The 23,269-nt window shown below is 44.6% G+C and overlaps 1 protein-coding gene across 1 annotated transcript in view; it reads right to left on the reverse strand.

Annotated features, from left to right (window-relative positions):
- The window catches only part of Vps8 (VPS8 subunit of CORVET complex), a 218,506-nt gene that overhangs the window by 95,725 nt on the left and 99,512 nt on the right, over positions 1–23,269 (reverse strand). The window contains exons 26-33 of the mRNA XM_057764343.1: positions 22,444–22,516; positions 21,683–21,802; positions 17,518–17,589; positions 12,407–12,526; positions 11,367–11,423; positions 7,288–7,370; positions 6,234–6,318; positions 5,126–5,224 (exon numbers count right to left, since the gene is read on the reverse strand). Of these exons, the coding sequence (XP_057620326.1) occupies positions 5,126–5,224; positions 6,234–6,318; positions 7,288–7,370; positions 11,367–11,423; positions 12,407–12,526; positions 17,518–17,589; positions 21,683–21,802; positions 22,444–22,516 (709 nt within the window). The remainder of the gene's footprint in view (positions 1–5,125; positions 5,225–6,233; positions 6,319–7,287; positions 7,371–11,366; positions 11,424–12,406; positions 12,527–17,517; positions 17,590–21,682; positions 21,803–22,443; positions 22,517–23,269) is intronic.

Genomic DNA, 23,269 nt, shown 5'->3' on the forward strand with positions numbered 1-23,269 from the left:
ATAGGGTGGAAGTCAATGGAATGGAAACAAGGAGAACAGATAAAGAATCAATGAAACACAATGTTGCTTCTTTACAAGATTAGCAAACCCAGAGTTAAAACTAACTGAAAGGAAAAGACTCAGATTAATAAAATTAAAGATGAAAATTGAGGGATTACAACACATCAATAAAATGTGGAAGATTGTAAGGGCATGTTCTGAAAACATATTTCAATAAATTGGGACGCTAGAAGAAATAGATAGATGTCTATACATCTAACCTATCAAATTAAACCACGAAGACAGAAACAAGTAAAATAAATCTATAACCAACATGCAATTGAAGCAAAAATAAGTCTTCCAACTGAAAAAGTATAGGCCCGGAAGGGGTGGCTGGGAGGTTCTGCAATTCCTTCAAGGACTACCACCAATGCTCTCAAATTACCCCACAAAATAGGAGAAGGAAGGACTGATGTAGGAGGGTCATCTGTCTATGTGTTACTTTCATTGGTTAATAAAGAAACTGCCTTGGCCCTTTGATAGGACAGAAAATTAGGTAGGCGGAGTAGACAGAACAGAATGCTGGGAAGAAGGGAAGTGAGACAGACACCATAGCTCCCCTCTCTGAGATGGACGCAGGTTAAGATCTTTCCCGGTAAGCCACCACCTCATGGTGCTATACAGATTACTAAATATGGGTTAAAGCAAGATGTGAGAATTAGCCAATAAGAGGCTGAAACTAATGGCCCAGGCAATGTTTAAATGAATACAATTTGTGTGTTGTTATTTTGGGTGTAAAGCTAACCATGCGGGAGCCGGGAAGGAATGAAAAGCAGGCCTGCTGGCCTCTTCACTACAGAAGGACACTGTTACAAGTGTAGTGAAAGTCAATACACCTCAATATTAGAACCAGATAAAGACACAATACAAACTAGTACTGTCATCAATAATCCAGATGAACATGAATGCAAAATTTCTCAAATAGTGGGAAATTAATTTCAACACCTGTCAACTTGATCTGAGGTGCTAGGATGGTTCCCAATGTGCAAATCCATGAATGCAATACACGGCATGAGTCGACTCAAGGAGAGAAAACATAGATCATGTGGATACATGCAGAAAGGCTCTACCAAAATGCAACAGCATCCCTTCCCTTCATGATAAAAACCTTGGGGCAAGAAAGAATAGTAGGAACACATACCTCAGCATAATAAAGGCTTGCTGCAGCCACATTATACTAAACACGAGAAAAACTGGAAGCCATTTTCATTAAAACACGGAATGACACCAAAGTCGACTCACTCCTATTTGTGGACACTATAACCTCATATGTAAAAGACTGTAAGACTCTGCCAGAAAATTCTTAGAACTGATATTTTCCATAAACTATCAGAATGTAAAATCAACGTGAGAAAAAATCAGTAGCTGTCCCTATATACCAGCAATGAACAGGCTGAGAGAAATCAGGAATGCAATCCTAATCACTATAGCTAAAAACAAAACAAAACAAACATGAAAACTCTTGAAATAAATCCAAGGAAGAGAAAGATTTAGAGCACTGAAGAAATTGAAAAGGACGCTGGGAGAGGGACAGACTTTCCATCTTCAGATGACTATTATGGATATAAACATGAAAAAGTTTATGTTACCAAATATTATTGTCCTGGCTAGTTTTATGTCAACTCAACACAAGCTAGAGTCATCTGGGAAGAAAGAACCTTACTTGAGAAAATGCCTCCATCAGACTGGCCAGTAGACAGTTCTGTGGGACATTCTCTTGATTGACAGCTCACTGTGTGTGGTGCCACCCCTGCCAGATGGTCTAGGGTGTTCTAAGAAAGAAGGCTGAGCCCAGTTGCACAACATAGCAGAGCAAGTCCTGCACCCTGCCATGTTGGTGTCTGAGGGCCATGCTGCCATGGGCATCAAGCCAATCTGATGGCCTGCACTGCCACCTGGGGCCATGGTGACATCCGAGCGCAGACTGCTACTGAGAACCATGTCTGGATCCATGGTCCTACCACAGCTGGGTTCTGTGTTGACGTCCATGGCCCATATACTATCAAAGGCCATACACAGGGTCCAGGGTCTGGTGGTGTGACCTGTGCCATACTGGTGTCTGAGGGCTTTGCTACCACCATGGCCATGACAATCTGGGTGGCATGCACTGCCATACAGGGCCAAGGGGTCGGCCAGGCCCAGACTGCTATGGTGGGACTTGTCTGGGTCTGTGGTCCAGGAACAGCCAGGGTCTGGATTATGTCTGTGACTCCACTGGGGAGTGAGAAGATGCCCTGGATCTGGACAGCCACCTGAGACCATGCTGGTGTTCAAGGGCCTTGCTGCCACCAGGGCCATATTGATCTATAGTGCTATTTTGTTTGTGTTTTAAAAATTAAAACTTGCCTGAAGATCAGAGTGCAGAGTTAAGCCACTAAAGACCAGGGAGTGGTGGCACACACCTTTAATCCCAGGACTCGGGAGACGGGAGGCAGAGGGATCTGTTAGTTCAAGACCACCCTGGGCTACAGGAGACTGAATCTGTCGCAAAGAGAAACAGAGCTCACACAAAGGTGATCCCAGCACTTGTGATCGCTCGCCTTTAATCCCAGTACTAGGGAGGTGAAGACAGGAGTGATATGGCTGGGCAGAGAGAGGAATGTAAGGCGGGAGGAGATAGGAGCTCAGTGCAGTCTGAGGAGCAGTGCAGTCTGAGGACAGGATCGCCCTTTTGGTCTGAGCACTGGTAGAGGAGAGAACTCTCCAGTGGTTGACTGCTCTGCTTCTCTGATCTCTCAGTTTTCACCACCTAATATCTGACTCTGAGTTTTTATTATTAAGACCAACTAGAATTCGTACTACATTGATCTTGGTGACTTGTGCTGCCACTGGGGCCATGGTGACATCAGGGCCCGAGTTGCTGCCAAGTTGGAGCCATATATCTGCTCCAGGATCAGTCTGGACCACTCGGTCCAGCATAACTGACTGCTGATTGGGAAAGCATGACTTTGAGTCCCTCCTGCTAGTTTTCCCTTTCTGTTTTCTCTGTGGGATGCCTACTGGTACAGGTGATGGTACAGGATCCATGTTCCTGCTTCAGGTGGCATCTGTGATGGTGTCCATGGCCTGTGTTACCATAGGGAATAACAGGAATCCTATGTGTAAAATACAAGGGTCATGCTGAGCTGTCCCTGCCCCTCACTAGACACTGCAGGAGAGCTGCCCCCACTCCTGCACTTGGGAGAGATGGTCCCACCACTCACCACAGGTATGGGAGAGCTGGCCCTGATGGCATAAGCCCTTAGAGAATGGGCTCTGCCACTCTCCTGAGAGTGGGAAGGGGGCGGTCATAGTGGTCCAGACCAACCAGCTCGGCTACCACCTAGACCCACATCCTGGGCCTTGGGTCTGCCTCCCCTAGGATTTACTTCATCTATGACCTGCTGGAGTGCATGAAAGGATTGGTCCTGCAGAATGGTAACCACAGGATATCCGAGAGGAATTTCAGTGAGAGTCCAGTGATGACGGTGTGCGAGAGGCCTTGAGCCAGACCTTGGCAATGAACATTTTTTGGGTGGGGCTGATTGGACAAAAAGGGTATGCATACTACATGACACACCACAGCTCCCCATGCCACTAGAATGAAGAGGAGTCAGAAAGATGGAGGAGGAGTGAGGTCGTTTGTTTTGTTTTTAAATTAATGCTGAGAGGACACATGCTGCAAGGGTGGGGGCAGATATGGAGGGACTGGAAGGTGAGAGGGATTGAGGTGCATGATATGAAATTCCCAAAGAATCAATAAAGAATTATGTAAAAAAGAAAAACAGTGACAGTTACTGAGGAAAACCCCTGTAGTACCTGCCACTACTTAGCTAGCAAAAGTTAACTTGAAAAGCACCCATTCAAAGGGTACAATTTAGTAGGTTTGGTAGCCCCAGCTCTGGTCACCATTTGAGGTAAGGAATGTGCCCATACTTCAGCCCCAGCTCCATCTAGTCAGTGGAGGTTAGTGTTGTGCCCAGCCCTAATTAGTAAATCTTTCAGTAGCAGGCGGAGGTTAATGCAGAAACCCAAAGCTGGCTACAGTGCCGAGAACACGTGGTGGAGGCCTGCTCGGGCCTGCGTGCTCAGGCCTGCACGGGATGGCTACATCGCCCCTCCACGGCTCAGGGAATATCTAAGAAGCAGGAGTGGGAAGAATTAAGAGCCGGAGGAAGGGGAGATACACAGTAAAAAGACATCTTTTGGACATGACACAACCGACGCACTCATGAACTTCCTGCAGCTGTGGTCATCTGTACAACAGAGCCCATCACCATTTCATCCTGGAGGAGGGCCCATGAGGACCCATCCCACCCTTAGAGAATATGGGCAGTTAGTGGTAGTTGGGGGAGATGGGTGTTGTTTTCTTCAGTGGCATAACCATTGCTCCAGCAAATAACCTCTCACCCACACCTGGGCACTCAGTGGGTCGCTCACAAAAAGATGTGAAAATTGTGGTGGTTTGAAAGAAAAAGGCCCCCAAAGGGAATGCACTATTAGGAGGTGTGGCTTTATTGGAGTAGGTGTGCCTGTGTTGGTGTCACTGTGGAGTTGGGCTTTGAGGTCTCACATACGCTCAAGCTCGATGTGGGATTTCCCTCTGTGTGCTGTGATTACCATTGATGAATAAAGAAACTGCTTTGGACCTATAGCAGGGCAGAACTTAGCTAGGCAGGGAAAACTAAACTGAATGCTGGGGGAAAGAAGGGTGGTGTCAGAGAGAAGCCATGTAGCTATGCTGGAGACAGACACTGGAACTTTAGTTGGTAAGCCACAGCCACGTGGCAATACATAGATTAATAGAAATGGGTTAAATTAATATGTAAGAGTTAGCCAATAAGAAGCTAGAGCTAATGGGCCAAACAGTGATTTAATTAATATAGTTTCTGTGTGATTATTTCGAGGCTAAGTGGCTGGGAACCAACAAGCAGCCTGTTGTCTCTTCACAACAACAGAAACCCTAACTAAAAGTATGAAGCGGACTTGAGAAGAAGGGTTCTAGTGACAGAAGGAGGGGAATGAGGAGAAAGAGGCATGAAAATGCTAAAATTCATTATATAAACATGAAACTCAAAAACAGTCCTTAAGGATTTGGAGTGGGTACCTCCATGTGATCCATTGCTTTCTGCCACACAGACTGCTTCTCCTCAGCACTGTGGCCAGGAATAGACAAGATGTTGTGGATATAATTGAAGACGTCTTCCTGTGAGCACAAAACAATGCATTCAGCCCTTCACTCAAGCAGAACTCAAAGACTGTTGCTATCGACAGCAGCCTCCACAAACATCTATTATTAGATGAAAAACCATTTGGGTGTGGAGATAGTTTATAGAAACTGGCATTAAAGAGGAAGGATGAGCGCAAAAGCCATAGGGTAGCCTCTCTGAAGTTCTAAGTCTATTCCACCTACATCAGGTCTCAATTTGCTAACCTCACTGACAAACTGAACAGTACACTTTTGCTTTTGGTAATGCCCTTGTCAACTATGCTCTATCTGTACTGATTCCCATTTCACCCACTGATCTCCAGTCTCTGAAGATATCCTTTTCACCCTGCTTTGGAACCTTCATGTCCACTCCTCCCCTTGTACTCCTCCCCATGCACTCCTCCTTGAACACTCCTCCCTGAGGACTCCTTGAATACTCCTCCCCGAGCACTCATCCTTGAATACTCCTCCCTGAGCACTCATCCTTGAACACTCCTCCCCAAGCACTCATCCTTGAACACTCCTCCCCATGCATGCCTCCCTGAGCATTCCTCCCTGAGGACTCCTCCTTGAACATTCCTCCCCCCAGCACTCATCCTTGAACACTACTCCCCATGCACTCCTCCCCTTGCACTCCTGCCCGTGCACTCCTCCCCAAGCACTCCTCCCTGAGCACTCCCCTGTACATTCCTCCCTATCTCAGAGCTCGTCTTTGAGTGGCTTCTGTAATGCTAAAAGCCAGTTTACACGCTACTTTTCTAAGACTTCTCTGCATGCTAGGTGTAAGACAGTCCCCTGTTACCCTCCAGAAGCACACACCACCCAATTCCCTAGCACAATATTTAATTCTACAATTGCTCACCACCATTACAGAGTTATATACTCAAACTTCAGACACTGCATGTTTTAATTATAGCAGAAACTCAACAAAAACCAAGTGACTGTGGCTAGAGGAACGAGAATGTGGGGGAGGCTAAGATACAGGCTCAGCCGTCCTTACACTCACCTCCCTCAACGGGTCATGCAGGTAGCAGTCAATGATTTTGTCATACTGGTGTGCTCGCTCATACATGAATTCACAGATTTGATAGCTGGAAGGAGAAAGGACAAACTTCAGTTGCCAAACAGGCAGGTGGCGATGTGCCTCTGACATTCAGAACTTTACTCAAGCGTGTGTAAAAGGGAATGATGTCATTTTTAGTGCCAAATAAAGGTCTAAGAATGTTAAATACAAAGGTGTCTCAGACTTGAAATTCACATCAGGGACACAATAAATCACATGAACACGTGAACGCTGAAAACCTCTGGAATCTGGTCCCAAGTATTTCAGACAAAGGTACGTGATGGGTATCAGGTATCTAAGAAAGAGGAGTGCTTGCCTCTCTCCTGCCTCCTGACTGAAGATGCTGCTGAATGCTGTTTACAAAGGCCTTAAAGAGACAGTGTGCTATCTATTTTCTAAAGAAATAGCTGGTGCTAGGTATCAATAATTTGCAATATTGTTTCTTTGTTCAAAACTAAATACAATAAACTAGGTGAGTGTTAACACACTGCATCTTGTTTATTATGCTAAACTGTATGTCATTTCTATTGCATATAACTGTCATAATCCAACAAATACCACAGGTATATTACTTTAAAAAATCTAAAGCTGGGCATGTGTATGGTGCCAGCATTTGGGAGGCAGAGACAGCAACAACAGAAACACACGTCATACGGTGCACATTCCAGGACAGCCTGGAGCTGCACAGTGAGAACCTTCCTCAAAACACCAGACATAAATAAATACCAGAAGACTGCTTGTTCACCTTCATATTAAATAAAATACACATTTCTAATTCAGGCTATACATTTCTCAAATTTTGCTAACTTTTAGAATTCATGTGAAAGGCAAAAAATAAAAACAAACAAAAAACCTCATGATTATGTTTTTGTTACTGAGGCTGTTATTCCTATGCCCTTTCTTAATTAAAATATCAGAAATGTAAAATAAACTAGGTTTCAAGTTAGAGAATTAACGGTACTATGGAAAATTAATATACAAGTTCAAAATAGCTCACAATTCAGCCTTTTCTGCCATGCGGATGAGCCGGCTCTCTTCAAATTGAACTATGCCTCCAGCCTGCAGCAATTCTAAAAGGACCTGAAGATTTGAAACAAACGAGGAAACACTGAGGTTTACTGCTCTCTGAGAGTCCATTCACCCATGCAAGCCCATGACCGTCTTCCTTGTTCACTACCATGTGCTGATTCTCCTTTTCAAACATGGAAGGAATACCACAGCTTCTTCAGGTACAGCCTGCACACTCACACTAACCTCTAAAAACCTGTATATACCATTCTAAGAAGTTTGGTTTTTATTTGTTTGTACTTATATGTATGAGTGTTTTGCTGCATGTATGTGAACCATGTATGTATGCTTGGAACCTGTGGATACCAGAAGAGGGTGCTGCATCCCCACGGATGCTGGGAATCAAACACAGTTCCTTTACTGGGGATCTAGAAGATCACTCTAGGGTAAACATTAAAACACAGTATTTGTTTTCTAGAAGTACTCTGACCTTGAAGAACTCTTCGGAAAGCAGTGACTGTCTTCTGTGATTTACAGAGTTGTTTTTCTGAAGCAGTTTTATAGCCCACAATCCTCACACACAAAAAGATCAGGAATTCAAGGTCAGCTCAGCCACATAGTGAATTCAAGGCCAGCCTGGGCCACATGAGAGTCGCCTCAAAAAAGGGGGGGACATTTTAATCCAAGTGTCAGAACACACACATATAATCCCAACACTCAGAATGCTGAGACAGGAGGATCATAAATTCTAGACCAGCCTGGGCTTTACAACAAGACCTCATTTCGAAAACAAAGACAAAAAACAAAAACAATAAAAGCCAGAATACTGGCGCTCACATCACTTTACCATAGTAGCCGGAGACAGAGCATGAGCAGAACAATGGTACGGTTAGGATTTTAGGCCTGTACGCCAGCTCAGGATGCAGACGAACATGACCCTTGCCAGGGTGGGTACGGTTAGGATTTTAGGTCTGCATGCCAGCTCAGGATGCAGACGAACATGATCCTTGCCAGGGTGCCAGGAAATCTTCACCAAGAACTTTTTATTATTTTGATGTTAAACAAAACTGATCTGAATTTTATATTCAAGACCCAAATTTAATCTGTTTGGAGCACTGGAATGTAATGTCATATGCAATAAAAAAGGAAAGAAACCTATTCACTGTGTCAGTTTGGAATAAAATAATGCAATGAGTTGAAGACAATCTCACCAACTCATTAGAGTATCATCACAGATTTTTGTGAGCAAGTTATTCAGTATTATTAAAAATTAAATTAAACTAATTTATAACTATGTATGTTAAAAACAAAGGTAATGAAACTCAAAACTCATCGTTTCCCATTATTTCATCAAATTTTGCTTCTCTATCTGCTCTTGAGGCTGTTTATTCCCATGCAGCTGCATCTGAATGGGGCAGCGGCACACAGGTGTGCATGAAAGGGGGTACTGACACACAGGCGTGCATGAAAGGGGGTACTGACACACAGGCGTGCATGAATGGGGGTACTGACACACAGGCGTGCATGAATGGGGGTACTGACACACAGGTGTGCGTGAAAGGGGGTACTGACACACAGGCGTGCATGAAAGGGGGTACTGACACATAGGCGTGCATGAAAGGGGGCACTGACACACAGGTGTTCATGAAAGGGGTACTGACGCACAGGCGTGCATGAATGGGGGTACTGATACACAGGTGTGTATGAAAGGGGGTACTGACACACAGGTGTGCATGAAAGGGGGTACTGACACACAGGTGTGCATGAATGGGAGTGGTAGCACACAGGTGTGCAGTTAGGCATCTTCCGGTTCCGTAACTGTAACAACACACTGGAAGACTATATAAGCCATAGTGACATGCTTATAAATCATCAAAATGTTGTTTAAAAAAATCTTACTTTTGAAGGGTTGTGAAAACAAGCAAGCAAACAAAAGAAGGCAGACCCATTGTGGTCAACACAAGCTAAAATATTTATTCATTGGTTCCTTGACATAGATAGTTTGTTAGTCCCTGGTAAAGAACGTGGAAAAAATATTAGTTAAGCAGTTAAGCTAAAAAGTGTGACTGGCTGGCTGGCAGTAGGTGAAGGGGCTTGCCCCTGGCCTGACAACTTGATCACTCAACCCCAGGCCTCCACAGTAGAAGGAGAGACCTCATCCTCAAAGCTGCCTTGGACATATACACTGCGGCTCATGCTCGCACACTCAAAGTAAATAAATGTAATTTTTTGAAGTATGTCTGTCTGTAGGCATTACATTGTAAAGGGGGAAAAGGCATTATCTACTTTTTATTCAAAACTGTTCCCTGTGAGGAGTAACAAGAGAGTAATGGGTAGGGTGTGTACAGGTGCCGGTATGAGTGCACAGGACTGCACAGAGAAAGAGGACATGTCCAGGGGAAACCCTCATCTTGTCTGCTAACCAAACGAAAATGATTTTAACAACAAATGCTGATTGGGCAGAGCAGTCATGTTTTGCTCTCACCTTATTCATTTACATAAATTTACATAAATGGCAACATCATATCAGAACTACTTGGGGAGCTAATTATCGACTATGAGCACAGCACTGGAAAGCACTGAGACGCACTGCATGGACCAAATCTGATACATGACAACGGTGGAAGGGGTCCTGGGTTAGCAGGGAAGGAAGTCGCCATGTCCTAATCTGAATTTGACCTTGAACAACTTTTTATCAATTTTCAGTATTTCAGAGACTGAGGAGGGAGAGCCATGTGAATGGGGCACCTCTGTAATTAGTGTGGCTAAGGTGCTGTGGCTGTTTTTCAAGGTTTGGCTTTAATGTTCAGACTTGACCGCATAAGCATTAACAGCAAAGCTGAGAAGGAAACACACCGCATTCATTCACCTTCTGTCAACGAGGCCTTTTATTCTCGGCAGTTATATGCTCACACCAAGCACACCGCGATCCGCCCTCACGGTGTAGACATCGGGTATATACAAAATAAAAGTTCCCTCGCTGCTATTTGTACTCAGTGTAGTTAACAGGAAATCAAACGCTGGCCTTGTTCTCGGGCAGTCTGCACGGGTGGCTGAGAGACGGCAGAGCAGTTAGTTTGTGGTTGCCAGCCTACTCTTCGCGGAGTCCCCGTGTCCGGGCCGTGCACCACACTCAGGAAAGCCACTCAACAGCCATGACTCTAAATCCCTGTGACTTATACTTACCATTTCAAGTGGGCTGGCTTAGTACCCACCGTTTCAGTGCACAGGCTATGAAGGACCTCTCGCGAAAGTGGCGTGAGAAGAAATGGTAGCCAGTCCTGTCCCAGTGATTAACTGGGGTGTGTGGGAGCGGGGAGGTGGATTCTAGTCCCCAGATGGAGCACTCTGTGCGGCAGCACCTTAGTGTACCCCCAGAACTGAATGCGCCAACACTCAGAGTCCTGTAGTTTGTGGTTCGGAACAGAACCTTAGGAAGAGTGATAGAACAAACACTGACTGCACTACATAATGCGGACACGCTGGGTGCAGGACGCTCTGTCGGGCTGGAGCTGTCTGGCCAAGCTCTGCACATGTCTTCCTATCCACATTGACTGCCACCGCCTGTGAGCTCGAGTCTGTCCAAATCATCTCCCTGTTGTGTAGTGAAGCTACTACAGCAGAACTCTTTCTGGCTCTCTGAGAGAGTGCTGACTGACGGGAGCTGAGACCATTCAGGAAGGCTCCAGGTGCACCTGGGGGTGTGTATCTTGACTAGGTTAGCCCTGGCCACACTGTGAGGGATTGTATTGATGATGTTTGTGGAGTGGAAAGAGGAAAGAGTCAGCCTACAGGGGGCAGCACCATTTTCTGTGCTTGGGTCCTGGACTGCAGGAAAAGGGAAGCGCTGGCTCAGTGCGAGCTTTTGTCCATCTCTGCTTCCGGAGTGTGCGTTAACGTAGTCAGCTGCCTCGAGCCCCTACAGAGAAAACTGCTCAGCCACGATGAACTAAAAGAAATTCTGTCTCCCTCAAGGGCTTTGGTTAGAGCATTTTATCAAGCAAGAGCAAAGGTAACTAAAACACACTTTTCCTCCCAGTCTCTAGCAAAGGGTACTTGCGCTCATACCTGCTGCCTTTCAGAGTGGCGGGAGTCATCATCAGGGCTGCAGAGGAACTCGAGGACCTGGCCAAAGGTAACAGTAAAAATTATCCTTCCGTATCGGCAATTCTCGCTCAGCTGGGACAAGCACCGCCCTGTGCAGTGCTGTCCCAGCTGATGGCAATTGTGTGCAGCACAGGCTTCAAGGAGGCCTACAATTTAGCGTGTGTACCATATGCATTTTTGTTTTTTATTAATTAATTTGTTTTTCAAGACAGGGTTTCTCTGTGTAACCCTGGCTGTCCTGGAACTAACTTTGTAGACCAGGCTGGCCTCAAACTCAAGAAATAAAAACTGCCTTTGCCTCCCCATGCTGGGATTAAAGGTGTGTGCCACCACCGCCTGGCTGCGTACACACATTCCGTTACTGTTGAGAAGTATAATTGGAAGCACTGCACTTTGAGGAAGCACAGACTTTAGTCGGGGTGCTTGACTCTGAATCCTATCCTAACATATATAATAAGATTTCTGCTGGAAAAAAATAATAATCTGAGTCTGGCTTTAGACGAGTTGTTTAACCTTTCTGAGATTTCTCTGAAAAATGAGGATTTTTAGACTGATTTTAGACCATCTGGCAGACTTGGTAACACATACAGCGCTCTCCTGGCTCTGAGAAGTGCTCCCCACAGCACAGTTATCACCGACTTCTGCAGACAACGGTAGTCTTTGTGCTCCCTGTGGACATGCAGGGGAGGGATTTTCACACTGTGACTGAGGAAAGTCACGTATAAAGAGACTAGGATTTTCCAAAGTAATCTCTTCTCCAAACCATCAATATGGTCTTACCATCAGTCAAAGTTAGCAAATTCAGAACAAGAAATTCTAGGCAACTTAGAGTAAACAAATAGAATACTGATAAGCCATGCTTCCATAATACTAGGCATCTGGCAGAATCATATTGCCCAGAACACATCATTAAAACACACATCCCAAATTCAGACCCTGAACTTAAAACACAGTCCTGAGAACAGAAGAAACCAGCCCCAGGTCTCACTGTAGATACTTACTTGGTCAAAGAGAGTTCTGTTCACAAACAAGGTATTGTCGGGCTTTGCAAGCTGCCGAGCAAGGAACGTGAAGAGACACCCCACTTGTGATGGAGTAAAGTCTGAATTCTCCACCATAACCTGGTGAGCAAAACGAATCACTTAGGCAATACTCCATCTAGTTTGAATCAAAACACACAGGCGCACACACATACTGGTACACACACAGGCACACATGCATGCACACAAGCGCACGCACACACACAGGAGCCTCATGAGTGAAGACTCACAAGAATATTCTTTTTTGTTTTGTTTTGGTTTTTGTTTTTTGAGACAGGGTTTCTCTGTAGCTTTGGAGCCTGTCCTGGAACTAGCTCTTGTAGACCAGGCTGGCCTCAAATTCACAGAGATCCACCTGCCTCTGCCTTCCAAGTACTGGGATTAAAGGTGTGAGCCACCACCGCCGGCTAAGAATATTCTTTTATGAGTGGTACAGGAGCCGGGCTCAGTACCGTCTTGAGAAGGAACACAGCTCCGTGCACATTCTCAAGGGAACACCAGGGTGGCCTTGTCATGTTTCTAGCGAATGAGAACTGCATTCCTGAAGAATTTAAAGAAACAATGATCGCTTCTCTCTGGGATCCTTGGCGATGCCTACTAAAATAATTTTCATTTCATTTTGCTAACCTTACTATAAATCTGCCTATCAACAAGGAAAGAAGAATGCTGCTTTGGGGGTTAAAAGTAAGATTATCTGCCACTATGGAACCCCAGAAGGAAGGCAGTTACTGCTGCCTTTGTGGGGTAACTGCTGTCTGCCGTGTCTGCAGACAGCCCTGGAGGTGGCCGCTTGTGTTACCAATCAGTCATTCCTCTGGTTTAACTTTGCTCTCGTGTCCTATGTTCCCCAGTACACATGGTGCTATGACAGCGTCCTTTGACAGGGTGATAGGAAGCACAGATTGCCAACTTGACAGAATCTGGAATCACCTAGGCCACAGACCTCCGGGCATCCTGTGTGTGTATGTGTATGAGGGTTATCTTGATTGTGTTAAGTGAAGTGGGGGACCTGCCCACCATGGGCACCACCACTCCCTGGCTGGGATCTTATCTTAAATGGAGAAGGGGACTGAGAAGCAGCATTTGCAGTTATGAACTAAGAAGAAAGATGAGTCAGATAAACATCCTAAAATGTATAGTCAGATTACATCATTATAAATGTATAGTCAGATTACATCACTATAAACGTATAGTCAGATTGCATCATTATAAACATATAGTTAGATTACATCATTGTAAACGCAAAAAAATGTGGAAGCCTAATGTTTTTTTTTTAAAAAACAAACAAACAAAAAAAAGACCCACAACACAACAGTACATTAGATTCACGGTTACAGAAGGAATCTCCAAGAAAATGAGAGAGAAACAGCTCCTAAGCAAAACTCTGAAGTTTTAAGTAGAACCTTTGGAAATAACAACGGAGAGAGGCGAGAACAATGGTGTGGGTACTGGGAGCAGCTGTCTGCCAGGAAAAACCCCACGTTCTTCTGGGACGCAGAAGCAGAGAGAGGAGAAATCAGATGACAGCCTCGCTAATCTGGAAGATAGGACACAAACGGTGGAAGGAAGGGGTGGGCTGCGATCAGGGCTGTGCTGGGAACTGATCCTGTGTACAGAAGGGGACACAGTGTCAGGAGGCCAGTGTGTGAGGGCTGCACGGGCCCATGGGAGGAAGGTCCCACACTGCAGCAGCAGTGATGGAACACATGCTCAGTGCAGAGAGCAGCCAGGACAAGTGTTCCTGCGTATGGAAAACGCAGAGCGACACACTTTGAGCATGATCAGTGGGCAGATAACCCTGCCATTAGCAAAGAAAGAATGCAGACATTTGTCACTGAAGATCTTGGATGTTGAGGGCTGTCAAGTTGGATTAACTGGGGTAAATTTACCACAAGTGAAGGTGTAGAACCCAGCATATTCATTGTAAGACTTCCAAGTTCCTTCTGCTACCCTCCACTCAGACAAAGAGACGTGAGATCTTGCTGCTATGAAATGCTCCCCCAGGGCCTAGGTCTGACTTAGCTTCTTACTTGGTGGCCAACACGCCCCTTCCTTTGCCCTCCTGCTTTAAGATGGCAGTCGGCACTTGTTCAAGTATACTATCATCTCCAAGTAACAGTACCAAGACCACAGCCCTGAGCTACACCTCCAGTCATACACTCCCAATACATCGATGTTGCCAGTCAGCTATGTAACACATGTTCCAGGCCACGATCTTCAGAGAACGTTCCCAGGCTCAGTCATCACCCTGCTTGGTGTCCAAGGGCCCTTGTCTAGGACTCCAATCTCAGGGCCCAACTAGTGCTCCTCTCTGTAGTCAGCCCTTCTTCTGCTCTGTAAGGCCCCAACTGCCTGACTTTACACAAACATTTTAAGAAAGCAGTTCAAACTCATAACAGATTCCTTTGCCAACTCAGCAAGTGTCTGATTCTATTTTATAATTTCATTTTTCCTCCAAAATACTTCAAAGGCGTTAAAAACCTTCCTAGGCATCCCTTGGTCTCCTGAGTTGTTTCCCTCTCTGCAACCACACAGCCCAAAACCTCAGCTACCTGAAGCCTGCCATTCATTTGTTCGTGTCCTCTCGAAACCTCCCTCAAAGCACACTTCAGCACACGTACAACACTGTCACCAGAAACCAGTGGCCTCTATGTTCACGCCTTATTGATTCGAGGTGAACTGTATGAGGACAGCATGGAAGCACAGCCGCTTGCTGGCCGTCACGGGGAGTTTCGGAGCCCCAGTCTCTGCACCAGGAACATACTTCCAGACTACTGTAACTTCAAATTCAAATTCCAACTTGACCGATGTATAAATGTTTCCTAGATAGGTACTAGATTTCAGGCACTGGAGAGCACATGCTCTGGGCATCCTACAACAACGGGCTTTGGTGAATATAGTAAATACAGCACAACATAATAATGCAATTAATATGCAAGTGCCACTACTAATAATCCTCAGTGCCTATCTTCAGGAAGCTCAAGTCGAGACAGGAAAATTTGTAAACAATTCCAATGCAGTATGCAAGTGCAGCACAAAATCTCTTGAGAATATTGAAGTGCCCTAACCTGCGGAGAAGGGTGTGAAATGACACAGAAGGCAGTCCAGGGTCTAACAGAGAAAGGGCGGAAAGCGGCGTGGAGTCGCTGAAAGAACATAAGCCGTGATGCCAACACGGAAGCTTGGCGGCTTCCGGTAAGTCAGCATGGGTGAGGAGCATGTAGAACAGCGTGTGTGTGGAGGTGGGGGACAGAGAAGGAAAGGAACCAGCTAGAGAGTAGTCAGGGACTATAAAATATAGAGGATCTTGGGTGTCATAGTAAACCACTTGGATGGATACAGCAAAAATTGCTATATACTAGGCAATAGTTTAGATACAGTTTGTTCCCCAAGGTATACGAGCTGGAAGCTTGGTCTCACTTGTAAAAACGTGAAATCTTTGATAGGCAGGGCCTAGTAGGCAGAACCTAGGTCATGGCAGACATTGCTCTGGGACAAGATTAATGCTGAGCTGTCACAAAAGGAGCTCGCCTGACCCCTACAATCTCTCTCTGACTGCTTGACTTCCTTCACATTCCCTGGTACTTGATGCCATTCGCCATGTTGTAACAAAGTCGAGGAGACCTTTACTAGAAGCTGGACAGGCAAGGCTACCCAATTTTATGCTTTCAACTTCCAACACTGTGAGCTAAATAAACCCTTTTCTCATTAAAATCTCGGGTCTGTCTGATGGTAAAAGTGCACTAACACATTCTCTAGTATCTGTTCTTCCCTCCTAACCGATAAACACAAGTTCTCATTTTTAGCTAAGCATATGGTAACCCAGAATGCTTTGGTCTCTCTCAGTAGCTCTCAAAGATCTGGATAACGTGCTATAAGCAGATTTATAGTACGCAACTTCGAGGGCACTTCCTTAAGGACACAGTTTCTTCTGGGTCTTGATGACACGGACTTGTTAGCTGCAGGGAACAGCTGGCCCTGAACAGCTACACTGAACCAGACAGAACCCATGTGCTAAGTGTAATAGAAACAAAGCAAGCTCAATCCCTGGGGATTCTGAAGCCACTCTATTGGATCAGATTGCCTATCTCCAGCTTAAAAAATAATACATCTCGGTAATAGACTAATGTCACTTTGAGTTATCTCTCAGGTACAATTTAACTGCAAGTGATCTAACAGAGAGCCACAGAAAAATACCAGATAGACGAAAGGCAGGTCTACAAATAGGTAGACTATCTGGGAATGTAGACGAAAATTCTTTATACTAACCACCTGGATTTCACTGGCTTTGAGAATTCAAAAACTCTGTTCTCACGGTCACCACTGCTGTCTTACAAGGCTAATAGACAGCTGAACTGAGCTGATGTGTACACTGTGTGTGTGCTCTGTATATCACCAAGAATATCACAGCTGCAGAGTGTTTATGCTACATATAACTAGAGGACATTTTAATTATGGCCTCTCAACCAAAGTAATCTAAAAGGAATAAACCTCTATTTTATGGGCAGATGAAGAGTGATAATGCTAAGCTTTTAATGGAAACTTTCTGAAGAGCTGAGCCAACACAGGACAAGAACCCGTCTGTCTCTGCACGCACGCATAGCAACAGCACGGAGCCTAAAATAGGTCTTTGCCGACTCTGAAGCTGGATTGAGATAATCCTCAAATCATTTTTAAGTGTCACCCATCATCTTAATGCCACAGCAGAACATGGTAACACCATAGTAACCAACGCAGGCTGGAAAGAGACAGAGATTCTTGGCATTAATTAATTCTTAAAGCTGTCTCTATTATTACATACAATCATACTAATAAAGTGATTACCACAATAAGCATTTCTAGAGGCTCATACACTGTACCCCAGCATTCAGTCTAACCGTGTGACACAGTAAGCTTTTTCAATTAATCACTAGTATTTCATTCACGTCTTGAAGACTAAACACCATAATCTAATGCTAGCACTGCAACAAATGACTCCACTGAACAAACTGTTCCGAATCTTGCTATAAAAAGTTCAATTCGCTTAATACAGAATCAATCAATAGAAAGACATGCAATCTTTGAATACTTGCCTTCAGTAAAATATCCACAATGCGCTGCTGGTATTCCACAGCTTGTTTGTCATTTTTAAAATCTTCAAAGGTCTAAAAGAGAGAAAGACAAAATTGAAAATAAGTGCTTTTTGCTAATTTTGGAAGGAAACAAATTGTTAAATCCCCCCTTTAGCAAGAAACAATAGAATTTATTTTCTTTTATAAAATGCCTCAATGATTATTAAAGCATTTGAGACATGAGGATAATCTTTGTATTCTAATTTTTAAGGAATACTATCCAGTAATATCCAGTAATTCCCTTAATTCAGAAACATTTTGTGGAGAAAATACGCATTCAGAATGTTATCCACCCCAGCATGGTCAAAAGTAACTGGAGTCTCGTATGGTGAGTCCAAATATTTCAAATACAAAGAATGGCCACTCATCGGTGATGCTTCTTATATTACAGCAGCCAAGCTGTCCAGGAACATGGGCAGAGCAGCTGTCCTTCCACAGAAATGGCAGTGTAAAGCCCACGCAAATTCACAAATACGGTTTGTTTTTGTTGCGTGGTAGTGGCACATGTCTTTAATCCCAGCATTGATGAGGCAGAGACAGGTGAGTTTCTGAGTTCAAGGCTAGCCTGGTCCAGGATAACCAGGGCTACACAGAGAAACCTTGTCTTGAAAGAAAAAACAGATTTATTTTTAAATATTTGCTTTTACTATTTTTAATTGCATGATTATATAACTTGTATAATTAATTAAATTATATGTAATTATATATACACACATAAGTACACACACGGGGGGCGGGGATAGTGGGAGTTCTCTACAAAAGTACAGGTGCCTACAGAGGCCAGAGGTGCTAGATGCCCCTGGAGCTACAAGTGGCTGTGAGCCACTGACAACGGTGCTGGGAATTGAACTCAGGTCCTCTAGAACAGCAATACATGCTCTTACCCACTGGGCCCACTCCAGTCCCAGTTATGTCTTATATTTATGATAACGTATTTCTATGAAATTAAGCAGAAAACTGCAGCATTTAACATGTCGTGCCATTCTAGGCCTTAAAATGAATATGATATATACAGTGTTCTTATACAACCGAAGTGATTGAGGAAGCAAGGCAGTGCTACAGAAGAGCGGTCACAGATAAACACCAGGGGCACCTGGGATGCTAAACACGCAGAGTTGTCCGTTAAGGGAAGGAAGCTGGCGGCAGACATGCTTTCTAGCCTGGTGACGTGCTCTGTGTCTGTGGCTGGAGACCACACCAGACACCAGATCCTCCCCCAGACCATTATCATAGACCTGTTTTTCTCAATCTATACAACATGTCTTTATGGAAAAATGTTAAGTAATTGTTATTTGCTACTTTCAGAAGGAAACAAATTACTAAATTCTCCCTCATCTCTGTACAGAACCTTTCGTTACAGAAGGCAACTCATGGAATCTCAATGCAGTCATGTCCGATCTTTATTTAACTTACTTTGCTCCTCAAGGAGATTTACGTCTGATTTGTTGTACACATGAGACTGAGTTAATTATCACCAGGAAATTTTTCACCGAGTTGTTCTGCACTTAAATATGCCTATGATAAACCACTTGGGTTCAGATTTTTAAAGTCTGAACCAACACCAGCTACTGAACTGTGCAGAACTGAACCTTCTTGCCTCCCTTTGACCATCACTCTGCAGGCCTGTGGAGGTCACAGAAACCCCTGCAGAACTGGGCAACCTGGAACCAAGTCCTTAGGACAGAAGGGTGCAAAGCCGCAGGCTTAGTCACTACTCAGATTAGTACTTGGAAATAACTGAAATGCCCATTTACTGCCATGAAAAATTATTTTCATGATTTCTACAATTAAGAAAAAGGGTTTTCAGGGATAGGCACTTTAAAATAATCATGGTTTACATCTGTGCAATTCACAATAGCCAGGAAATGGAGCCAGCTTTGGTGCCCATCAACAGATGAATGGATAGAGAAAATGTGGACCATACACACAACATAATTTTATACAGCCATAAAGAAAAATGAAATTAGGAAATCTGAAGGAAAATGAATGTAATTGGAAATCATTATGTGAAGGAAATAAGCCAGACTCACAAAGATAAACATTACATGCTTTCTTCACATGCAGAACCTAGTTTACAGTGTCTGTGGATCTGCGCGCGCGTGTGTGTGAATTTACAAATCCATGCTGTGGGACATGATCTAGAAAGAGGGTCATGGGAGGAGGAAGAGGCCACCAAGGAAGGTGACAGGATACATGTGAGGGGACTTACTGGAGAAAGGGAAAGAACTGGCTGGGAGGAGGATCACGGGGAGAGGAGCGGACGAAAACAAAGTATAGTGAATGTATGTATGAAGATGCCATGAGGAAACCAAAGACTTAATATGATAACTTAAAAAATTTTTAATGTATTTTAATAATAAGAAATGTAAAATATAAAGAAAAATAATTATGGCACAGCTTCTGAAAGGTCAACATTTTTAAGTCTAATTACCAGAATGAGTTACCATATCCTCCAAACAGTGCCAAGCACAGCACTTAAAAACACCGGATTCTGGGTGGCAACAAGAAAGGAGTATGTTACAAAAGCACTAAGTCCACACAGGACTACACACAAAGAAATGGAACTGAGTCACATGGGGCACACTGAGCAGGAGGAGAAAAGACCCCAGAGCATCTTCTGCTGGTTTGCACTTAGCAGTCCTGGTTCTGAGGAATGCTAAATAACATAGAAATGATGGTTGCTATGTTTCTGATGAAGGAAACAGACTGCATGTTGTCCTCGTGGACAGTTTAAAAGGATCTGCACAGCCATGGGCTTTCAAGACTATCAGTTCTTTCAAGAACCTGCTAGCCTTTAAATGGACCACAGATTTTCTCTAACTTCTCTTTCCTCGGATTGGCATGCCTTCCCTTTCTATTTCTGCCTGGCACATGGCAGGCTTTAAAAACAACTACTGAGAACAAAATAGCTTTTCATCTACTCTCCTTTGGGCCTCCTGGCTGCTGCACCTGGTCCCCTTCCCCTCAGAGGAGAGTCCACTCTGGACTCTCTCAGATGTCCCTGCCTCTGACTACATCTCCTTCTCATCAATAATAAATTTTCTCCTCCACTACAAAGGAAGGAAGGAAGGAAGGAGGGAGGGAGGGAGGGAGGGAGGGAGGGAGGGAGGGAGGGAGGGAGGGAGGACAGCCACTGAAGTATCGAGTTAATTATTCACACAGAAAAATAAAATATGAGGTCACAGGAACATTTATTAATCTGGAAAGTTCAACCAGAGATATTTCTATACTTAAATATGTGAAGTATGTCTTAAATATGGCCCTGTCTGAGGACAAGAGGATGGGTGAGAAAATATCTCAGTTCCATCTTCTGACATTAGAACATGAAGCACACACACAAACAAACACACACACACACGAACATATTCTCTCTCTTCCTCCCCCTTCCTCGCTCATCCCAGGCTGCTACAGCAAGATGTCACTCAAGATGCAGAGAGTCCCATTTGCTATGAAGTATTATTCAACTGCTAATCAAAGGCATGGAGATTTAGCAGGTGTTGAACCTCCACAGCACGTTCCTCCTGGCCGTCTCCAGCCACTACCCTAACTAAATGAAGGCTCCTTCAGCCAGGACTCCACAGTCCACTCAACTGCAGTTAACTCTGCCATACTCATTACGTCTCCCTCAGAGCTCATCCGTACTGTGAACACCAGTGACATAACGTATGGAATCAGAGGTCGTACCACCTAGCCAAAAGCTTTTTAAAAAACAAAAACGTTGCGCTGGAGAGATGGCTCAGCAGTTAAGAGCACTGACTGCTCTTCCACAGGACCCAGGTTCAATTCCCAGTACCCACATAGTAGCACACAACTGTCTGTGACTCCAGGATCTGACACCCTCACACAGACATGCAAGCAGGCAAAACACCAATGCACATAAAATAAAAGTAAATAATTATAGGAAACAGTACCCTGATTTTTATAGCATTTTATAAATACAAAGAAACCCAACAAAAATGCAAGGAAGGAAAGAGCTGCATTTCAACTCCTTACTCACCTGCTGGAACATTACTACTAGGTGGGGTCTTCTCCTAATTCACACATGCATTCACACACACACACACACACACACACACACGCATTTTTGATCATTTGGAAATACTTTAAGAATCACAGTATCCCTTACCAGTGCCAACACGTTCAGAAACTCTCTTGTGTCAAAGTGTAGTAAAGTCCGAACATACGGATAGACTTCTTCCTCAGAGGACGCTTCTACAGAGTGCAGCCGAATCAGAAACTCAAACACCTGCGGGTTGGAAGCAACTGTCGATTATCTCCAGGCAGCTGCCATCTTACCGGAGCAAGGATCCATGTGGAGGGAACACAGGTGGGCTGAGCGTCACTTGAAACTGCCACCGCGTCCCACAGTGTTTCTTTTAAATCTTCTCTTAACCACTGCAGAATCTTGTCCTTACAGTGGAATTCCTGAGTTATGTTTAATGTCTAACTGCAGTGTGTCTGCAGCCATTACACTGGCTAGCTTTATGTCAACTTGACACAAGCTAGAGCCAATTGAGAAAAATGCCTCTGTAAGATCAGGCTGTCGGTAAGCCTACAGGACGTTTTCTTAATTACTGATTGAAATAGCAGGTTCAGTTCATTGTAGTCCCCCTGGGCTGGTGGTTCTGGGTTCTAAGAGAAAGCAGGCTGAGCAAACCAGTAAGCAACATCCCTCCATGGCCTCTGCTTCAGCTCCTGCCTCCAGGTCCCTGCTGTTTGAGTTCCTGTCTCGACTTCCCTCAGAGAGGGAGTGTGTTGTATAAGCTGAAACAAACCCTTTCCTCTCCAAGTTGGTTTTATTGATGGTGTTTACCACAAGAAAAGCCCTAACTGAGACAGTCATCTTAAGAGGTCCAGACAGTAAAAACACTGTATAATAATACTCACCTGGTTTTTAACCAAGGGAACAAGATCTTCAGGGATGTCACCGAGGGGGTAGGCACGACCTGCCAGGCAACAGCTGGAAAACAAGAAGAAGAGGTCTGATGGCCCATAAGGGGATAACTTCACATAAGTAACAGCTTCAACCCTGAGACGCTAATTCCATCATGACGCAGACTCAGGTCAGGTCAGGGTCACAGTCAGGTCATTGCTGCTCTGCAGAGCTGAGTCCAGATAAGGGCAACGTGTACTTCCAGAGGCCAGAAGAAAGGGTCAAAAGAGAAGAAGGCTGCAGTGATTGGTTCAGAAAGGAAGCTGACACATAAACTGCCCTCACAAGTCAGGTTTATTGTAATTAAAATTCCTCAAGGCCATGATGGGGCCTCAAGGTGGGAAGAAAACATTAGACAGAAACAATAAAATATGGAAATCTGAACATGATGGGGTCTTAAAGGGAAGGAGAGACTTCCCTTTAAATTCTGGAGATGCCTTGCATTAAGAGAATGAGAGATGGGGGAGAAGGAGAGGAGGAAAAGGGAGGGGGGGGAGGAAGAGGGAGAGGGAAGAGGGGGATGGAAGAGAGGGGAGAGAGAGAATAAAAATGAAAGAGCTACCATGAGCAGGATGAGGAGGGGAGGCCAGAGGAGCCGCTACAGCCAGCCAGCTTCATCTCTGGCTGTCTTCATCTCTGGTCCCCGAGGACTTTGGACCAATCCCCCAAACAACAGCAACGTCGGACTTGTCTTTTAGAGTGGGAGAAGCTTGTCACTTGAGTCAGCACCGCATGGGGGACCTGGCAGGGAGCACGGTGGAGCCAGGTGCCATAACCTGA

This window comes from Chionomys nivalis, chromosome 3, assembly GCF_950005125.1.
Source record: "Chionomys nivalis chromosome 3, mChiNiv1.1, whole genome shotgun sequence".
NCBI lineage: Eukaryota > Metazoa > Chordata > Mammalia > Rodentia > Cricetidae > Chionomys > Chionomys nivalis.